At 42.6% G+C, this 16,245-nt stretch overlaps 1 protein-coding gene across 1 annotated transcript in view; it reads left to right on the top strand.

The window, feature by feature from the left end:
* EEPD1 (endonuclease/exonuclease/phosphatase family domain containing 1) overlaps positions 1 to 16,245 on the top strand; it is a 175,397-nt gene that overhangs the window by 133,752 nt on the left and 25,400 nt on the right. The window contains exon 3 of the mRNA XM_006832133.1: positions 15,742 to 15,852. Coding sequence (XP_006832196.1) covers positions 15,742 to 15,852 — 111 coding nt within the window. The remainder of the gene's footprint in view (positions 1 to 15,741; positions 15,853 to 16,245) is intronic.

The raw sequence follows: 16,245 nt of genomic DNA, 5'->3' as shown, positions 1-16,245 counted from the left end.
AAAAAAATCATACCTTTATCTTTGCATGCCACTGGTATGTTTTTGCAATCCCAGTATGTTGTCTTGTCTCAGAAGCCACTCACAAAAGCTTAAGTTAGCCACACCACATATGGTTACCATCAGTCTGTCTCCTTTCTTTGTCATGTCTGCTCGGCTCTCTCTCCTAGTATGCATTCAATCCACTTCTCTATCCCTTTGTTTGAAGCTTAGGGTTCCAGGACTATCATCTGCATCTGTTTCACTTGGTTTTCTGTATTTTTGTTGTAGAGGGTCTGTGTAGTCTTTCTACCTAGTCCGCCATCTTGGTGCCTCCTTGGTTATTATATGTTTAAATCCATTATTGACAATCTCTCTTGGCCTTTGGATTGGATTGTTTAATCCATTCACATTTAATGATGCTGTTATTTGCATAGTTGGATTTATGTCTGTTATTTTATTCTTTGTTTTCTGTTTCATGTCTTTTATTCCTCTATTTGTCTTTTACTACTTTTCCTTTGTATCAAGTGAATATTTTTTAGTATAACATTTTAATCCCTCGATTACTTATTCACTATAATTTGTGAGCTATTTTCTTTGTGGTTGCTTACCTTATCAAAATTTATTTCAGATTTATAGTAACTTAAGAGTCCCCGTGTGGTGCTGTGGGTTAATGCACCAGATTGAAAGGTCTATTTGCACCACAAGGTTCACAGTTCAAGCTCACCAGCTGCTCCTTGGAACCCCTACATAGGGTTGCTATAGAATCAAGTCAGAACTGACTCGATGGCACTTAACAACAATAATACTAATTTATTCCAATGAGATATAAATATGTTACTTCTATATGGCTCTAAGGAGCTCTGGTAGCGTAGTGGTTATGAATCGGGCTGTGAACCGCAAGGTCAGCAGTTCAAAACTACCAGTGGTTCCGCGGGAGAAAGATGAGGCGTTCTGCTCCCGTAATTTACAGCCTTGGAAACCCTGTGCAGGGTCGCTATGAGTCGGAACCGACTCCATGGCACTAATCCTTCTTCCTCCTTTATGTCTTTTAAAGAAACTGAAAAAAGAAAAGAGAGCAAGAAATATTTATACAGTTTGTTGTATTAAACTTCTTACTCACTGTTTCTGGTTTTCTTCATTTTTTCCTATAAATCTTGTATCATATCCTAACTCCAATATCGCTTTACTTCTACCTATTTCCTTTGTGCTGTTATTGTTACAATTCTATATGTCATATTCCCAACAGTTATATAAAACATTATATACATGCTGTTTTATACCATTTCTTTTAAAATAAGTTGAAAGGAGAAAGGAGAAGACATATGTGTTTATATTGTTTTTTATAATTATACAATTAGCTTTACTGTGTGCTCTGTTTTTTCATGAGGATTCTGTCATCTGGGATCATTTGCTTTCAGCCTGAAGAAATTTCCATAGTATTTCTTGTAAGGTGGGTCTGCTAGCAACACATTCTCTCTGGGGTTTTTTTTGTTGTTGTTGTTGTTGTTGTTTTGTTGTTGTTGTTGTTTTAAATCTTGAAATATCTTTATTTCATCTTCATTTTTTAAAGATTGTTTTATTGAATATTATATTCTTGGTTGACAGATTTTTTTCTTCAATTCTGGATAGATCATCTTACTGCCTTCTGTCCTCCATTGTTTCTTATGAAAATTTAACTGATAATCATGTTGTAAGCAAATGACTCAAAGTTGCATGTGTTCTGAGGGCTGGAGGGGGGACCATGTTTACTAAAGGAGTGTTTCAGTCATTGGGTTTCTGAAGAATGACTCATATTTCCTCAGTGTCTCAAAGCGGACCTGCCTTTAGTAACCCCACTTCCTTTTCTGAGAAAATTTCTAGAGTATATGATCTGCACAAGGTCCAACAAAATATTCTGGCAAAGAGAAACTAAAAAGTGGATGGAATACATTGTGACCAGGGCAACATCATAGTCTAGAAATCCAAGGACTTTGTAGTAGGAAGGCCTGAGTTTGACTCTTAAGTTGTAGGTCAAATTAGAAATTTTGAAGTCAAAATTCAGTTAATTTTAACCAATATTTGTTTTAGTACAATATGTGCCTTGGAAACCCTATTCAGGGTCGCTCTGGGTCGGAATCCACTCGAGAGCAGTTAACAACAGCAACAATGCATGTGTGGGTGGATGGATGGATAAATAGATGATGTATGATAGATAGGTAGGTAAGTGGATGATAGGTAGGTAGAACACACCAGGTTATTATGAGTCATGGTCAAAAAAAGTTTAAAGTTGCTATTTAGGGGAAGAGGAAGGTTCTACTATAGGACTGTAGTACTGTAAAGGCCTCTGCCTGCCGTCAGGTGTACCCTAAGTACTGTCCCTTCCTGCCTGGACTTGTTAGTCTATTGATTCTATTTTGATTTTCAACATAAAGAAAAGGTTATCCCTTCAAAATCTGTTGCATATAGCCACTCCTTCAGACATGTAATCATAAGGACAGGCCAGAAGTGATATGCAATTTCCTACCTTATTCACCCCACCCCTCCTGCTCCTAAGATAACTTTCAATTCACTTTCCTAGCGAATTTCTGACACTTTTCCTGAATGATTCATTCATTTCTTGAGAGCCTGATTTTCGTAGTCAGGAAACTCTTGAAAAACCAGTCATTTTAAATGAAATACAAGGGCAGGCAAGTGAAATTGTTTTTGCTAAATTGCTGAAAAACATTTATGCTGGATGCTCTCAGCAGGTAAAATTCTCCTGATGGAGCTGGTCATTAAGATTTGCCTTGTCATAATTAATTCAGTGGAGAGTTCTGTGAAATTTCTAAGTATCCATTTAAAATGAGTAGTTCCTACAGCTGATAAATTTTTTTTTTTTTTTATTAACCTTCAGGAGGCATTGAAATGGTGAGTTTGGACCCTTTAAAAAATTAGAAAATTCTGGGAAACCATCCAGCCTGTTTTCAAAGTATCTGATTTATATTTGTAGAAACTCAGGAGTAAGGGAAATGTATTGATCCCTTATGAGCATTGTCCAAGACCCCCTTCTAAGTCTTGAACTTGGTTTCCACCATGCTGCTGCCCCATTCCTTCACTTGTCCTAAATCTGTCCCACCTAATATTTGTCCATGAACTGCAGACTCATTTTCACATGCAGAATTAATTAGGATATACAAGACAGTCAATAAAAACAAAGCAGCAACCTTCATATGTCTTCATAGAATTCTCTCTCTCTTCGTGATCTAGCAGTGGCTTCTTCCACAAATGGACAACCAGAAGTCCTATTTAAATAGGTCCTTGTAAGTACTACTGAGTAACAGCATCTTCCCAGCATAGCCCATTCTGGACATTCACGAGGACCAATCGAGGCCAGGGCTAACAGCAAGGTCCCCAGCATTCACAAGCCAAAGGGCTGAATCTAAAATGTTGTTGTTAAGTGGGACCCTGTATAGGATTTTCTGAGGAGTGGTTGGTGGGTTTCATTCACTTGCCTTGCAGTTAGCAGTCTAGTGCTTATCTTGCACTAGAATCTAGAATAGATGGCAACAAGTTCTGGGTTTCTGCCTGAATTTCAACATTTGCATCAACTCCTGAGAAAGGCATGTTAAATAAAGACTTTTCCCCCTGTGATTGCAAAATTGAGAGGCTATAGACTGGTACAATGATTAAATCACTCAGCTGCTAACCAAAAAGTTGCCAGTTTGAACTTACCAACCTCTCTGGGAGAAAAGATTTGGAGCTCTGCTCCCATAAAGATTACAGCCTAGGAAACGCTATGGGACAGTTCTACTCTGGCTTGCTGTAGTATTGGAGCTGACTGGATGACACACATCAACTGTTTTGTATGATTGTTGCTGTATTAGACAAGCTCTGGTTTCCTTCCCTCTCTCTACCTTGATGAAACCTTGAATTGGAGAAGCATTTTTACATATTGATTGCTCTTCACCCAAACATCCTTCATCCTTACTATACACTTAGTTGGGTTTTTTTCATTCGTTTTGGGTTTGGTTTTTTTTTTTAGTAAAAGGAGAGGTAGCAACAAGTATCTATATGCTTCATTTCAAGATGTGGTAGGGACTTTATTTAGTAACCACACTTAATCAACTTTTATTTATGAAAGAGGTGTGTATCTTCTACATGGTTAAAGTCCAGTCCAATTAAACACTCTTTTATTCTATGGCTAGAAAAAATGAAATTTTAGAAAATTTGAAAGCAAGGAGAAAAATTGAAACATTTAAAATTATAATTTGTACTTATTTCATCTTGTTTTAACTTCTTGACAAGTTTGATCCTATTTTCCAATTGCCATGAATAGACTCAGTGTGTGGTACTGTAGACTAATGCGCTGGACTGCAAAGTCAGTTTGAACTGCAAGGTCAACGGTTCAAGCTCACCAGCCGCTTCTCAGAAACCCTATACAGGGTCACTATGGGTCAGAACTGACTCAACAGCACTTCACAACAACACCAGTAGACTCAGGCTTGTGGTGACCCCATGCTTGTTAGAGGAGAACTGTGCTCCATAGGATTGTCAATGGCTGATGTTTCAGAAGTACAGAGTCAAACCTTTTTCCTAGGGTGCCTCGGGTGTATTCAAACCAACAATCTTTCCATCAGTTGCTGAGTGACCATTTTCACTATCAGAGATTCCTTGATCCTGTTATTCTCCTCCTTATAGTTTCTTCAGAGGGAAGGCAAGTGGCCTAATGGAGTCAGAGAGACCCTAGCTTGGGTCCTGGCTCCACCACTTACTGGCTAGATAATTCTGAGACTGTTGCTTAAGCCCTCCCAGCCCTGCACTCCGGCATCTGTCTGTAGAGAGAACAGTGCCTCCCTCAGAAACCCACAGTGACCTGTGACGAGAGCCGGAGGTAGTGCTTGGCACATGGTGAGCCTCCGTACATGATCATTGCTATGGTTGGATGGTGCATTCATACTAAGTGTCTCCCTGTAGGGCACTAGTATCATACGGCCCTTGCCTGAGCATTTCACTTTTTTTTTTCCCCCATCACTTGTCTTCTCTCTGACCTATTTGCTTTCACTACACCCAGCCCCCACTATTTTGGAAAGAGCAGAAGAATCTTGTGAAACTAGCATCAGACAGTTTGGCTATTTTTAAGCACCTCTTGTGAGAAACATAACAGGAATGAAGATTGTCTCAAAGATGGTTTAGGGATTTGGTGTTCCATTTCTCCCATAGCATAGAGCTGGGAACCAGCGAGTCCCGGGGCAGTCGCCAATAGAAGAATGCTGGCATGAGCTGCCACCTCTCATTCTTGCTGCTCTAAAATGTCTGGGAGTGAAATTTTGCAGCTCTTTAACATCCCTTGCTTCCCACAGAGAAAAGAACAATCAAATCTATGTGGTTTGTGCCCTGTAGCAAAATAAGAAATATGTAGGCCTTAAAGACTAGAATTTGGTATCGTGCAAATCAAAATAATTTAAGTCATGAATCAGTACAACTTTCACCCCACCTCTTTAAAGTCTTTGTTTCTGATGAGTGCTGCTGAGGGAAGTATAAGTAAATTCATACGTGTCGTTTAGGATAAATAATTGGAACCTGGTGTTTTGCAGAAGAATGGCAGCCAGAGCAATTTCCCTGAGATTCTGTTTAATGTCTTGTTGTTGTTGTTGTTGTTGTTAGGTGCTATTGAGTTGGTTCTGACTCATAGTGACCTATGTACACCAGAAAGAAACACTGCCTTGGCCCTGCATCATCCTCTTCATCTGTGCTGTTTTGAGCCCATTGTGTGCATCACCATGTTTCAAGCCATCTTACTGAGGGTCTTCTTTTTCACTGACCCTCTACTTTACTAAGCATGAAAGCTTTCTCCAGGAACTGGTTCCTCCCAATAACATGTCCAGATACGGGAGTATGGGAGTCAAAGTCTTACCATTGGGTCCAGTGAACATTCTCCTAAGACAGATTTGTTCATTCTTCTGGCCGTTCATGGTATAGTCAGTATTTTTCACCATACTATAATACAGATGCATCAATTCTTTGATCTTCTTTCCATTTTCCAGCTTTTGCATGCATGCATATGAGGAAATTGAAAATACCATGGCTTGGGTCAGACGCATCTTACTTCTCAAGATACTATGTTTGCTTTCTAACACTTTAAAAAAAGATCTTTTGCATCATATGTGCCTGATGCAATATGCCCCTTGATTTCTTGACTGCTGTTTCTTTGGGTGTTGATTTCTGGATCCACGTAAAATTAAATCCTTAACAACTTCAATCTTTACGATGTCTCTTACTGTAGTGGCCTTCCAGATTTCTTAGCATAGATGAATAGGCACTTACCGCCTTGCATCTGTTTGTTGGAACATCCCAAATGGTATTCCATCAATTCCTAGAGCCTTGTTTTTCATTTATGCCTTCAGTGCAGCTTGGATTCTTCCCTTTAATACCATAGGGTTTTGATCATATGCTACTTCCTGGAATGGTTGAACATGGACCAATTCTTTTCGGTACACTGACTCTGTGTATTCCTTCCATTTTCTTTTGAAATTTTTGCCATAGAATCCATCAGTATTTCAACTTGAGGCTTGAATTTTTTCTTGAGAAAGTCCAAATATGTTCTTCCCTTTTGGATTTCTAATTCTATGTCATTGCACATTTTATTATAATACTTTACTTCTCCTTCTACAGCTACCCTTTGGAATCTTCTGTTCAGCACTTTTACTTCATTAGTTCTTTCTTTTGCTTTATCTAGTCTACATTTGAGAGCAAGTTTGATTCTCTTATGATGTCCATTTTGGTCTTATTTTTCTTTTCTATATTTTGGGATTTTTTTATGACCTTTTGCTTTCTTCAATATGATGTTGTCCCAAAATTCATCTGGTCTTCATTAGGGTTCAGTGTGTCAAATCTATTCCTGTGAGGGTCTCTAAAATCAGGTGGGATGTACTTAAGGTATATATGTTTAACGTGCCAGTTCCTAAATAACCTTGGGTTCTTAGAATATGTGTGCAAACTTCAGGAAGCTCTGCAACCTAGGGTGAGTCTGAGAACATTAATTAGTCTTCAGTGTTTATGGACTAAGGAAATGTATTCCTGGGATTTAAAAAATGTGTGGATATTCATGTAAGATTTTAGAGATAAGCAGGAAAGGTAGGCTGCCAGCGTTTTTGTATTCCTACACCAGCGGACAATCAAGTCGTCACAATTTTCTTTGGATTTAAGGAGCAAGGTAATTATTTCCTTCCACTTTGTGTTGGCATTCTCTTTCCTCTCAGTTTCCTTTTTTTCCACTGTCCCTGACATTTCCCTTGGCATATCTGGCTTCTGATAACTCAGGCAGAAACGCTCTTATTGATAAATTCTATTGTGAAATTGTATGTTTGGGATTCAGAGGCAATCTCTTCCCTGTACCCTCATACTCAATTTTTGATCCTCTTCATCGGAAAATATCAAAGAGGGGAGAAGACTTGAGAGAAAAAACAAAAAAACTGTGGTTGGCTAAATCAAGATGGTTTGTCTTAGGAAGTAAGTTATCGTAGAAGCTTGGAGCAAATACCCTTTTGCTTTCAAGTAAAATGTTGTAACATACAATGTTGACATTTCTCTTTGAATTTTTGGTTCAGCCTTTCGGTAGGAAACACTAAGTAAAATTCGGTGTTGTCAGGCTCCATGAGAGGTGCTTTATTTCATGATAGAGAAACATTCGAATTCATGGAGCAGTATGGTCAGTGAAAGCTGTAAATGACCATCCCAGTAGCTGCTTCCCTCTGCCCACAACGTTCCTACACGCTCCTAAAATAGTCACACCATCCTCTGAAAACATTTCTATTTTCAGACTTGCTTCCACTTAGCATAATTAGTTTCAGTCATTCCTCACAAGTTCAACATCTAGTTTGGGAAGGAGGATTTGTTGTATTTGCCCAAAGACAGTCTTTTTCAGGCTTCGGAGAGCCAGTGTTCTGGAAGTTACTGGGTTGTAAGCTCTTCTCACCGATACTCAATCTCCTGAGCAGAAAGTGTGTTAGACTAAACCCTGTGGAGAGGCCACCTCCCCAGTGCCACAGGACTGACCTCCCTGCTTCTTGTCTCACCATGTGTTCTGTGAGGGGTGGCTGGCCTTACCAGCCACAGCCTGGAGAAATCCCTGGCGCATCCTGAATGCTCAGTTACTGGTTGTGCAATGAAGAGTGGTACCTCACGCCTGTCTCCCAAGTCTCTTTTTTCACCTAATTATCCCTGAAATCCATTCACTGTTCTCTAAACCAAGCTGCCCGCATCTTTTACTGTACTTTACTTGCCTGGTATCATTGTGATCTTCTCCATTCTGCATACTGTTATCTGAGACCCCTTTACAAGCGCAGGTCTCTTTTTTACCTCCTCTCACACCCCATGATAAGGACCAAACTCTTTCCAGGGCACGTGGGGCTCTGCACTTGGATCTCTGCAGTCTGGCTTCTGACCACCTCTTCAGTCTCATCTCACCATTGTATCCCTTGCCCATCTACACATTCTCCATGCTCCATCCTACTACAAGCCCTTTGCACATGCTGTCACTGCTGCCTGGAATGCTCTTCCCTCCTCTTTGCCTAATCAGCTCTTCCTCTCTAAGCTCTGAGTGCAAGATCACCTCTCTGAGAAAGCCTAAGTCAGTCTCCCTCCCCATCATCATGGACGCACGTGGTCTCCGTGAAGCCCCTTTGATGCATTTTGACATTTCGGTGATGATTTGATTCATAACTGCCTCCATGACCCCTGCACACTCTGCTCACCACAAGCCTCTAAGTTCAGTCAGGGCAGGGGCCCAGGTTTCTTTCGCTCACATTCAATCCTAGCCCAGAGATGGGCATATATTTGGTGCTACTTAAATTTTTATTGAATGAATCCATCCTCTCACAGGAGAGAATATTAACAACCATAATTTCCTGTGCCTCCATTGTGTAACGCTTTCGTGACCCATAGGACATATAGTGCCCACCTACATTTTCCTATTGTGGGGTTTAGTGGAAAGTTGCTATCCCACTTAGGAAATACTAAGTAAAACTCGGTGTTCTCAGCCTCCATGAGAGGTGCTTTATTTAATGATATAGAAACATTAGTGTATACTGCCATCTAAAGAAACAGGCCTCATCCCATCAGCCCCAGCACCAGAGACTCAATGGCACTTAACAACAATAAATTGTATAAAAATTCACATTACCTAAAAAAAGGTAGAATCTCCACTGAGCAGTATCCAATCTGTCTGGGCGGGGCAGATGAAAGGAGATGGGGATAGGACTATTGTGGTACAGTAGTAAATAATTGTTATCAGGACTGACTGTGAGGGTTGGAAATGTAAAGGTAGATGTTTTGTATCAAAAGGAGGGGAGTGATTGACTTTGCAGTCCAGAAGCGGAGGTCCCTGGGACCATCAAGGGAGAAGAGCGGAGTGCGGGACTCTACCCAGAGAAACAGTGACACCAGAGATGGAGGCAGAGATAATGATGTGGAGAGATGGAGTGGCTGGGGACTCTAGACTGAAGGAGGGAGAGGGCCTGTGTGCTGATGACCGAGGGGCAGGCTTGCGGAGTATGCCCTTTGGTTGTTTGATGATGCATGGAGGGGATTGTAACCATGGCAATGAAGCGATATACGATAGGATGAATGTCAAGCTAATGTTCTCCCATGTAAACTATCACATAAGTCACAATAAAATCTTTAAAAAAAAAAAAAAAGTGTGTGTGTGAATGTTGTTGTTGTTAAGTGCCATCAAGTCAGTTCCGACTCATAGCAACCCTTAGATAGCTCTATTAGAACAGTCTAAAAGGAAATCCACCAGAAATTTTAGCAACGATTGTCTTTGAATGATGGTAATAAATGTTTCTAGTCTTTCATAATAAATTCTACCATAATGCTCTTATATTTATTTGTATCAAGGCCATTATCAGTTATCATTGAGCTGACGCATGGTGGTGCTGTATGTGTCTAAGTAGTACTGTGCTCTGAAGGTTTTCATTGGCTGCTTTGTCATCTTTTGTTTGTTTTGTTATTGGAAGTAGATTACCAGGCCTTTCTTCTGAGGTAGCTCTGGGGACTCCAATCTCCCACCTTTGGGTTGGTGACTGGGAATGTCACCTGTTTGCACCACCCAGGTTAAGTCTCAATTTAAAGAGGAGAAACAATCATGAAACTACTATCAAAAGACTCATTCTCATTTAGCATTAAAACCCTTGGAATCTAAAGACCTTTGGAGGGGATAAAAAAGAACCTTTGGCGATGTATCCCTTTGTAATCAGGATTAAGTGGTGATGACAAAGATGACGGCAATGTTGACAGGTAGAACCCCCAACACTGTACCTCCCTCCCTGTTCCCAGCCTGACCCAAACTTCAGTCCCCATAGAATCATCAGCTCCCTCTTGCTTTCAATTTTTGCAGTTGCCCTTGCCAAAAACAAATTTTGAAGTCCTAATTGCCCTTGAGAGTTTCCCCCCAACTACCGTTATTTTTAACCATTGTATTCAGGAAGCACGTGATTGGCAGCTTTGGGGAACATAGCAGGGTTAGCGTCACCAGCAGCCACTCCCTGAACAGGAGTGCATGTGAGTGTCACTTCCCTGGCTCTGTGAAAGCAGCTAATAATTAGCTGGCTGTGGGGGCTGAGGAATTGTCTCCTTGTTTGCTTGTGATCTTCCTCAGCATGTTAAAATTGTTTAAACAAGGATGTAGAATCATCCAGAATGCCTTTTCTGGTCCCCATGGAAAGAGCGTGTTCAGGCACTGAGCTAGAGGTGGATGAGAGCTTGTCCGGAGCTGAGCCTTGATTGCAGGCTCGCCCCAGTGCTCTGAGCAGTATGAGGAGGAACAGGCGTGTCCAGTCAGCCGTGCTCCTCCCAGGAAGACAGCTGTAAGCTGGGGGTGAGCTAACCACTCTGTGGGAGTTGTGTCACCAGGACCTGTATAGTTTGGGCTCTGGTGACTAAACTCATTTAGCAGTGTGGCGCTTGTGCAGAGTTTTAGCTCCAGAGAGCCCAAAAGTGTGTGCATGTGTGTGTTGGGGTGAGGAGGGGATAGAGACCCCTGCATGCATCATACGTGTGTGCACACGTACACACACACAGGTGGATGATTTCATGTGAACTCTCTCCCCTAAATTCTGCGTGTCCCACTTCCTGGCCGTGAGTGAACTTGGCCTTCTTATCTTTCTGAGGAGTTTTATTACCCATCTTACAGGGTTGTCATTAAGATTGTTGTTGTTAAGTACCATGGAGTTGGTTCCAACTCATAGTGACCCTGTACAGGGTTTCCAAGGCTGTAAATCTTTACGGGAGCAGAAAGCCTCATCTTTCTCCCGTGGAACCGCTGGTAGTTTCAAACAGCTCACCTTGAGGTTAGCAGCCTGATTTGTAACCACTACACTACCAGAGCTCCTTGTCATTAAGATTACATGTGATAATATGTGAACATGCCTAATAGGTAATTATTGTTGTTGTTAAGTGCTTGACAATAAATGTGGGTCCTCTTTCTCCTTCCTCTTACCCTGTATGGTATTTTTTGTTTTTTGGTTTGTTTACAGGATTCAGAAGCTAACCTGGTCTTAAATTGTTGGCTGTGTCTTTTTACTGTTGTTGAATTTACTCAAAATTAATTTATTAGGACTTAAGAAACATTGAGGGCTTTAATTTATTAGGATGGAAGGAGCTCTGATAGTGTAGTGGTTATTAATTGGGCTGAGAATTGCAAGGTCGGCAGTTCAAAACTACCAGCTGTTCCACGAGAGAAAGATTTACAGCGTGTAAATCCCATAAAGATTTACAGCCTCAGAAACCCTGTTCAGGGTCACTATGGGTTGGAACCTACTCGAAGGCACTTAACAACAACAACAAGGTACCTTAAAGCTTACTTGTTAGTGAAAGTTTTAAAAATATGAAAGCCAAGTGACACAAAATTTATAAAAACAAAAGGGAAATGAGAATGTTTTTCCTTTCTCCAGTGGTTCTCTTACATCAGAATCGCTTGTTGTTATTGTTGTTCATTGCCATTGGTCAGTTCAGACTCATGGCAGCCACCTGCAGGACCGGATTCCTGCACCTCACCCTTAGAGGTTCCCATTCTCCCATCTGATTGGAGCCTGAGAATCAGGATTTGTAACACGTTCCCAGGTGATGCTGATGTTGCTGGTCTAAGGACCACATTTTGAAGCCCACGACTGTAATCCCGAAAGACCAACATCGAGAATGGTGGGCGTGGCAAAGAACAGTGTCCGCTTGTGCCTACTCTTCTACTCCTGACCCCTCCCATCAGGATATGGGAGGTTTAAGCTGAGGTGGGGCTTGGTTTAGAAATGCAAACTCACCTGTCTTCAGGTATCTTGAGAACCTCACAGAGGGTGAGAACAGTGTGGTAGTTTTCTCAGGAGGTATCATCCTGCTGGTGCAGATGCCAGCAGACAGCGCATCCGGACACACCACACCCCCCAGAGGCTCGGCCACACTCAGCAGAGCTGGGCATTCTGTCTGAATGGGTACCCTAACCATCAGGGGCTTTCTAAAAATAAAACTTTCCAGAAGGCCTCCTTGGAGACTGTGATGCACAGCGGAGTCTCAGAGCCCAGTGTGGAGAGCAGGGAAGCACCAGATGGCCTAGAGGGCTGACAACTCAACAAGCAAATGACTCCCAGGCAGGAAATTAGCCCCTTTATCAAGTCCTCATACTCACTGGGTTAGTCAGTAAGTTCTGGCTGCATTTCCCAAAGGGCTTCGTTTCCCAAGTGAGGAGGGCTTCGGACCAGGAGCATCTATCTGGCTAAGGGCAGTCCCCGAAGGTGAAACCCCTTTTCTGTGGACACTCCATGTTTTCCTCTGGGCTGTGTTGAGAGTGCCACCTAGTGAGCAAATTCTGGAGGGAACACTTCCCCAGAAGGCCGAGCAGCACAGAGTCTATTGTTGTTGTTGTTATGTGCCGTGGAGTCGGTTCCGACTCATAGCGACCCTGTACAGGGTTTCTGAGGCTGTAAATTTTTACAGGAGCAGAAAGCCTCATCTCACTCCTGCAGAACACCTGGTAGTTTCGAACTGCTGACCTTGAGGTTCACAGCCCAATTCGTAACCACTATGCTACCAGAGGTCCTTAGCTGTGTGCAAAACGTAAGAAGTCTATAGCTGTGTGCAAAATGTAAGGCAGGCATGGAAGCATTTCTTTAGCTCCAAGGAGAAATTCCCCATGCTGCTTGTCATACACATATTTAAAGAGTTTAATGACTCACCGAGCAGATGCTTTTGAAGAGTGTTGCTAGGCACCATGCTCTGTGCTAGGTGTGGAGTTTATACAGATGGCTTGGGCATAACCCCTGCCCTTGTGGAGTCCACTGCTGGGAAAGTACAGACTTTACACAAGTAGCTACAGCAGCAGCATCACTCCCATAATAAACCACGTGCCTTCACATCAACCCTGAGTCACGGCGACACCAGGTGTATCAGAGCAGAACTCTGCTCTCTAGGGTTTTCAGTGGCTGATTTTCCAGAAGTAGGTCTCCAGGCCCTTCTGCTAAGGCACCTTTGGGGAGACTGTTGTTGTTGTTGTTACGTGCCGTCGAGTCGGTTCCGACCCATAGCGACCCTGTAGAGGGTTTCCGAGGGTGTAAATCCTTATGGGAGTAGAAAGCCTCATCTTTCTCCCGCGGAGCAGCTGGTAGTTTCGAACCGCTGACCTTTAGGTTCGCAGCCCGATTCGTAACCACTATGCTACCAGAGACTAGAACCTCCAATATTTTGGTTAGCAGTATAGCATGGCAGCGGTTTGTGCTACCCCATTCCAGTGATAACCTGTGTCTTAAGGGGACTCCCAGAGCTCCCCCTCCTCTTGCCCTGTGTTGTGTTGTCCCGTGCGGTGACACGCATTGAGGAGATTATTGGCAGAGAACTGACCAGTCTCTAACTGTCCCTCATGTGATATTAGCAGTGTGAAGGCAAACACCAAACCTTCATACCTTGTCCTTTATCAGCCCCTAGAAATGCATAAGGGACGCTCTCCACAGCCACAGCTGACAGCTGCAGGCTAGCTGTCCACAGTGCCTCAACACCTGGGCAGATGTGAGAGAGGACCTGGCCAGCTGCCACAGTTCTGCATCCTTAGTGTGCTTCAGAATCACCTGGAAGGCTACTTAAAAGCACAGGCTGCCAGGCTCCACTCCAGAGCTTTGCGTTCAGTAAGCCCAGGGTGAGATCTGAGGATCTTTTCGAAGTTCCCAGGTGATGTTGATGCGGTGGACCTCTGTGTGGCCATCACAACTTACCTAGTGGATAGATAGAAGAAGGGCGGATTGGATGACAGAGAGGCAGGAAACTTTTTAGCCACCACACCAGTGGCACAATGAGAGATGATGGGACTCTGAAGAGGGGCCAGAGCTCCTTGGTGCATGGAAAGACCATGACCTGACAGACACGGGGAGAGAGGTAGTGGGGATCATATGACTCCTTTTGGACATGGTGGGCTTGAGGTTCTATAGTGACCTTCAGCTGAAAATGTTGAAGAGGCTGTAAGAATTCAAAACTCAGGAAAGAAAGAATCTAAGTTGTAGATACAACTCTTTTTTTTTTAACTTTTTATTGTGAATTGAGTAAAGGTTTACAGAGCAGATCATCAGTCCCATATCCAAAAAATTGTACCTTTCGTGTCATTCCAATGATTGCTGTGCATTCCATGAGAGACAGATACAACTTTGGGAGTTATTGGGATGTGGGTGTAAGCTCAGGCTATGGGGCTAAATGAGATTAGTTAAAGGCAGCTCTTAAAAGAGAGATACTGGTGTTGAGCCCAGAAGGGGTTGAAAAGAGATGAGTGTCATCTTCCTGGATGGATAAAGTGAAGGGGAAGAGGATGGCAGTACCAGATGTAGAAGCATCTAGAAAGCTGAGCCAAACAGCTGACCAGTTCTGGAACCAAGCCTCAGAGGATGGGTTGTATTTGAGGCATGAGTTAGGGAAACGGGTCTACATATGTTGAGGTTGGTTTTGGGGTCCCTTGTTTTACTTTGCCTGTACATGTAAGATTTTCTTTTTCCCTTGGGATGAAGTAACTTCATGGTTCTCACACCGTGTTGGTGGAACATGATGAACAGAAAGAAGTACCTGCTTACATACACATGGGGCACAGTAGCCATCTACAATAGCAGTTGCTGTCTTAAGAGTGAACCCATGGTGGAACAATATGGTGGATCAAGATGAAGCTGAGATCATTTTGACTCACTCTTAACAAAGCCCTATGGTCCCTAGGTTATACAAATGATTAACACACTCAGTCAGTAGCCAAAAGGTCGGAGGTTTGAGTCTACCCAGTGATACCTTCAAAACAGCAACTACCTTGATGCACAATGGGATTGCCCTGAGTCAGAAATGACGTAATGGCAGCCGGTGGTGGTTTAAGCTAAACACCAAGAAGAAAAACCATGTATTCATCTTTTTGAGCATTGGGTTAAATATTAACCTAGGCCCTCCTGGGATCTTGAATCCACTGATTTTACAAAAATGGAAAGGATTTTGATCACTCTTTTTGGATTGTCCAACTCTTGCCCAACTCTGTTTCGGCAAGAATGCTACAAAGATTCCATTTCTATGAATCCTCAGATGATAACTGTACATTCCATAGATGGATGGTTTACTTTGTGATTTGTGGTATTTGCTTTATCATCTGGGTCTGCACAAATCCTGGCTTCTGAGCAGACAGGGATATTTGACAAAGCTCTGAATAAGGAAAATTAGCCCAAATCACACCATTTTTTCAGTTTCTTGGGCTACCACCAGTGGGAACAGGTGGGAACACACACTGATTTGTGTCTGTCTTTGCAGTTCTGTACCGAGCTCAACCAGCCAATCCTGCCCAACATCCGCAAGTGGAAGGGGCCCCGGGGGTGCTGGAAGGCTGTGGTTGCTGAGAAACCCTCGAGTCAGCTCCAGAAGGTACTCCACAGGCACAAGTGGGCCTTTCTTTTCATTGGGCTTTCTCCCTAATCAAGTCATCTTCAAATTGACTTTGCATATATTGTTGATGCACTTTTGTGTTCCTGCCCATTCTTTTAAATCATTGCTATTCATTTCAGAATGTCCTGCTTCTTGTGTAATGTTTAGATGGGGAATGGACGGCTGCTCAGACAGAACTGGGAGCTTGGAGTGTTGGGAACAGAAGAGACCTGTTAGGGACCCAGGAAGCAAATGGGAACAAATCTTTACAGTGAGGATCATTCCCACCCCATTGATACACAGAGTAGATAGGGATGGGCAACTTGGACATTGGCTACCCAAAATGGAGGGTCTACAAAGGCAAGAAGTGACTGGCTTTTAAGCTTTCAAGAG

Source organism: Chrysochloris asiatica, unplaced genomic scaffold (assembly GCF_000296735.1).
Source record: "Chrysochloris asiatica unplaced genomic scaffold, ChrAsi1.0 scaffold00006, whole genome shotgun sequence".
NCBI classification, from domain to species: Eukaryota; Metazoa; Chordata; class Mammalia; order Afrosoricida; family Chrysochloridae; genus Chrysochloris; species Chrysochloris asiatica.
This window is presented reverse-complemented; position numbering and strand designations above follow the sequence as displayed.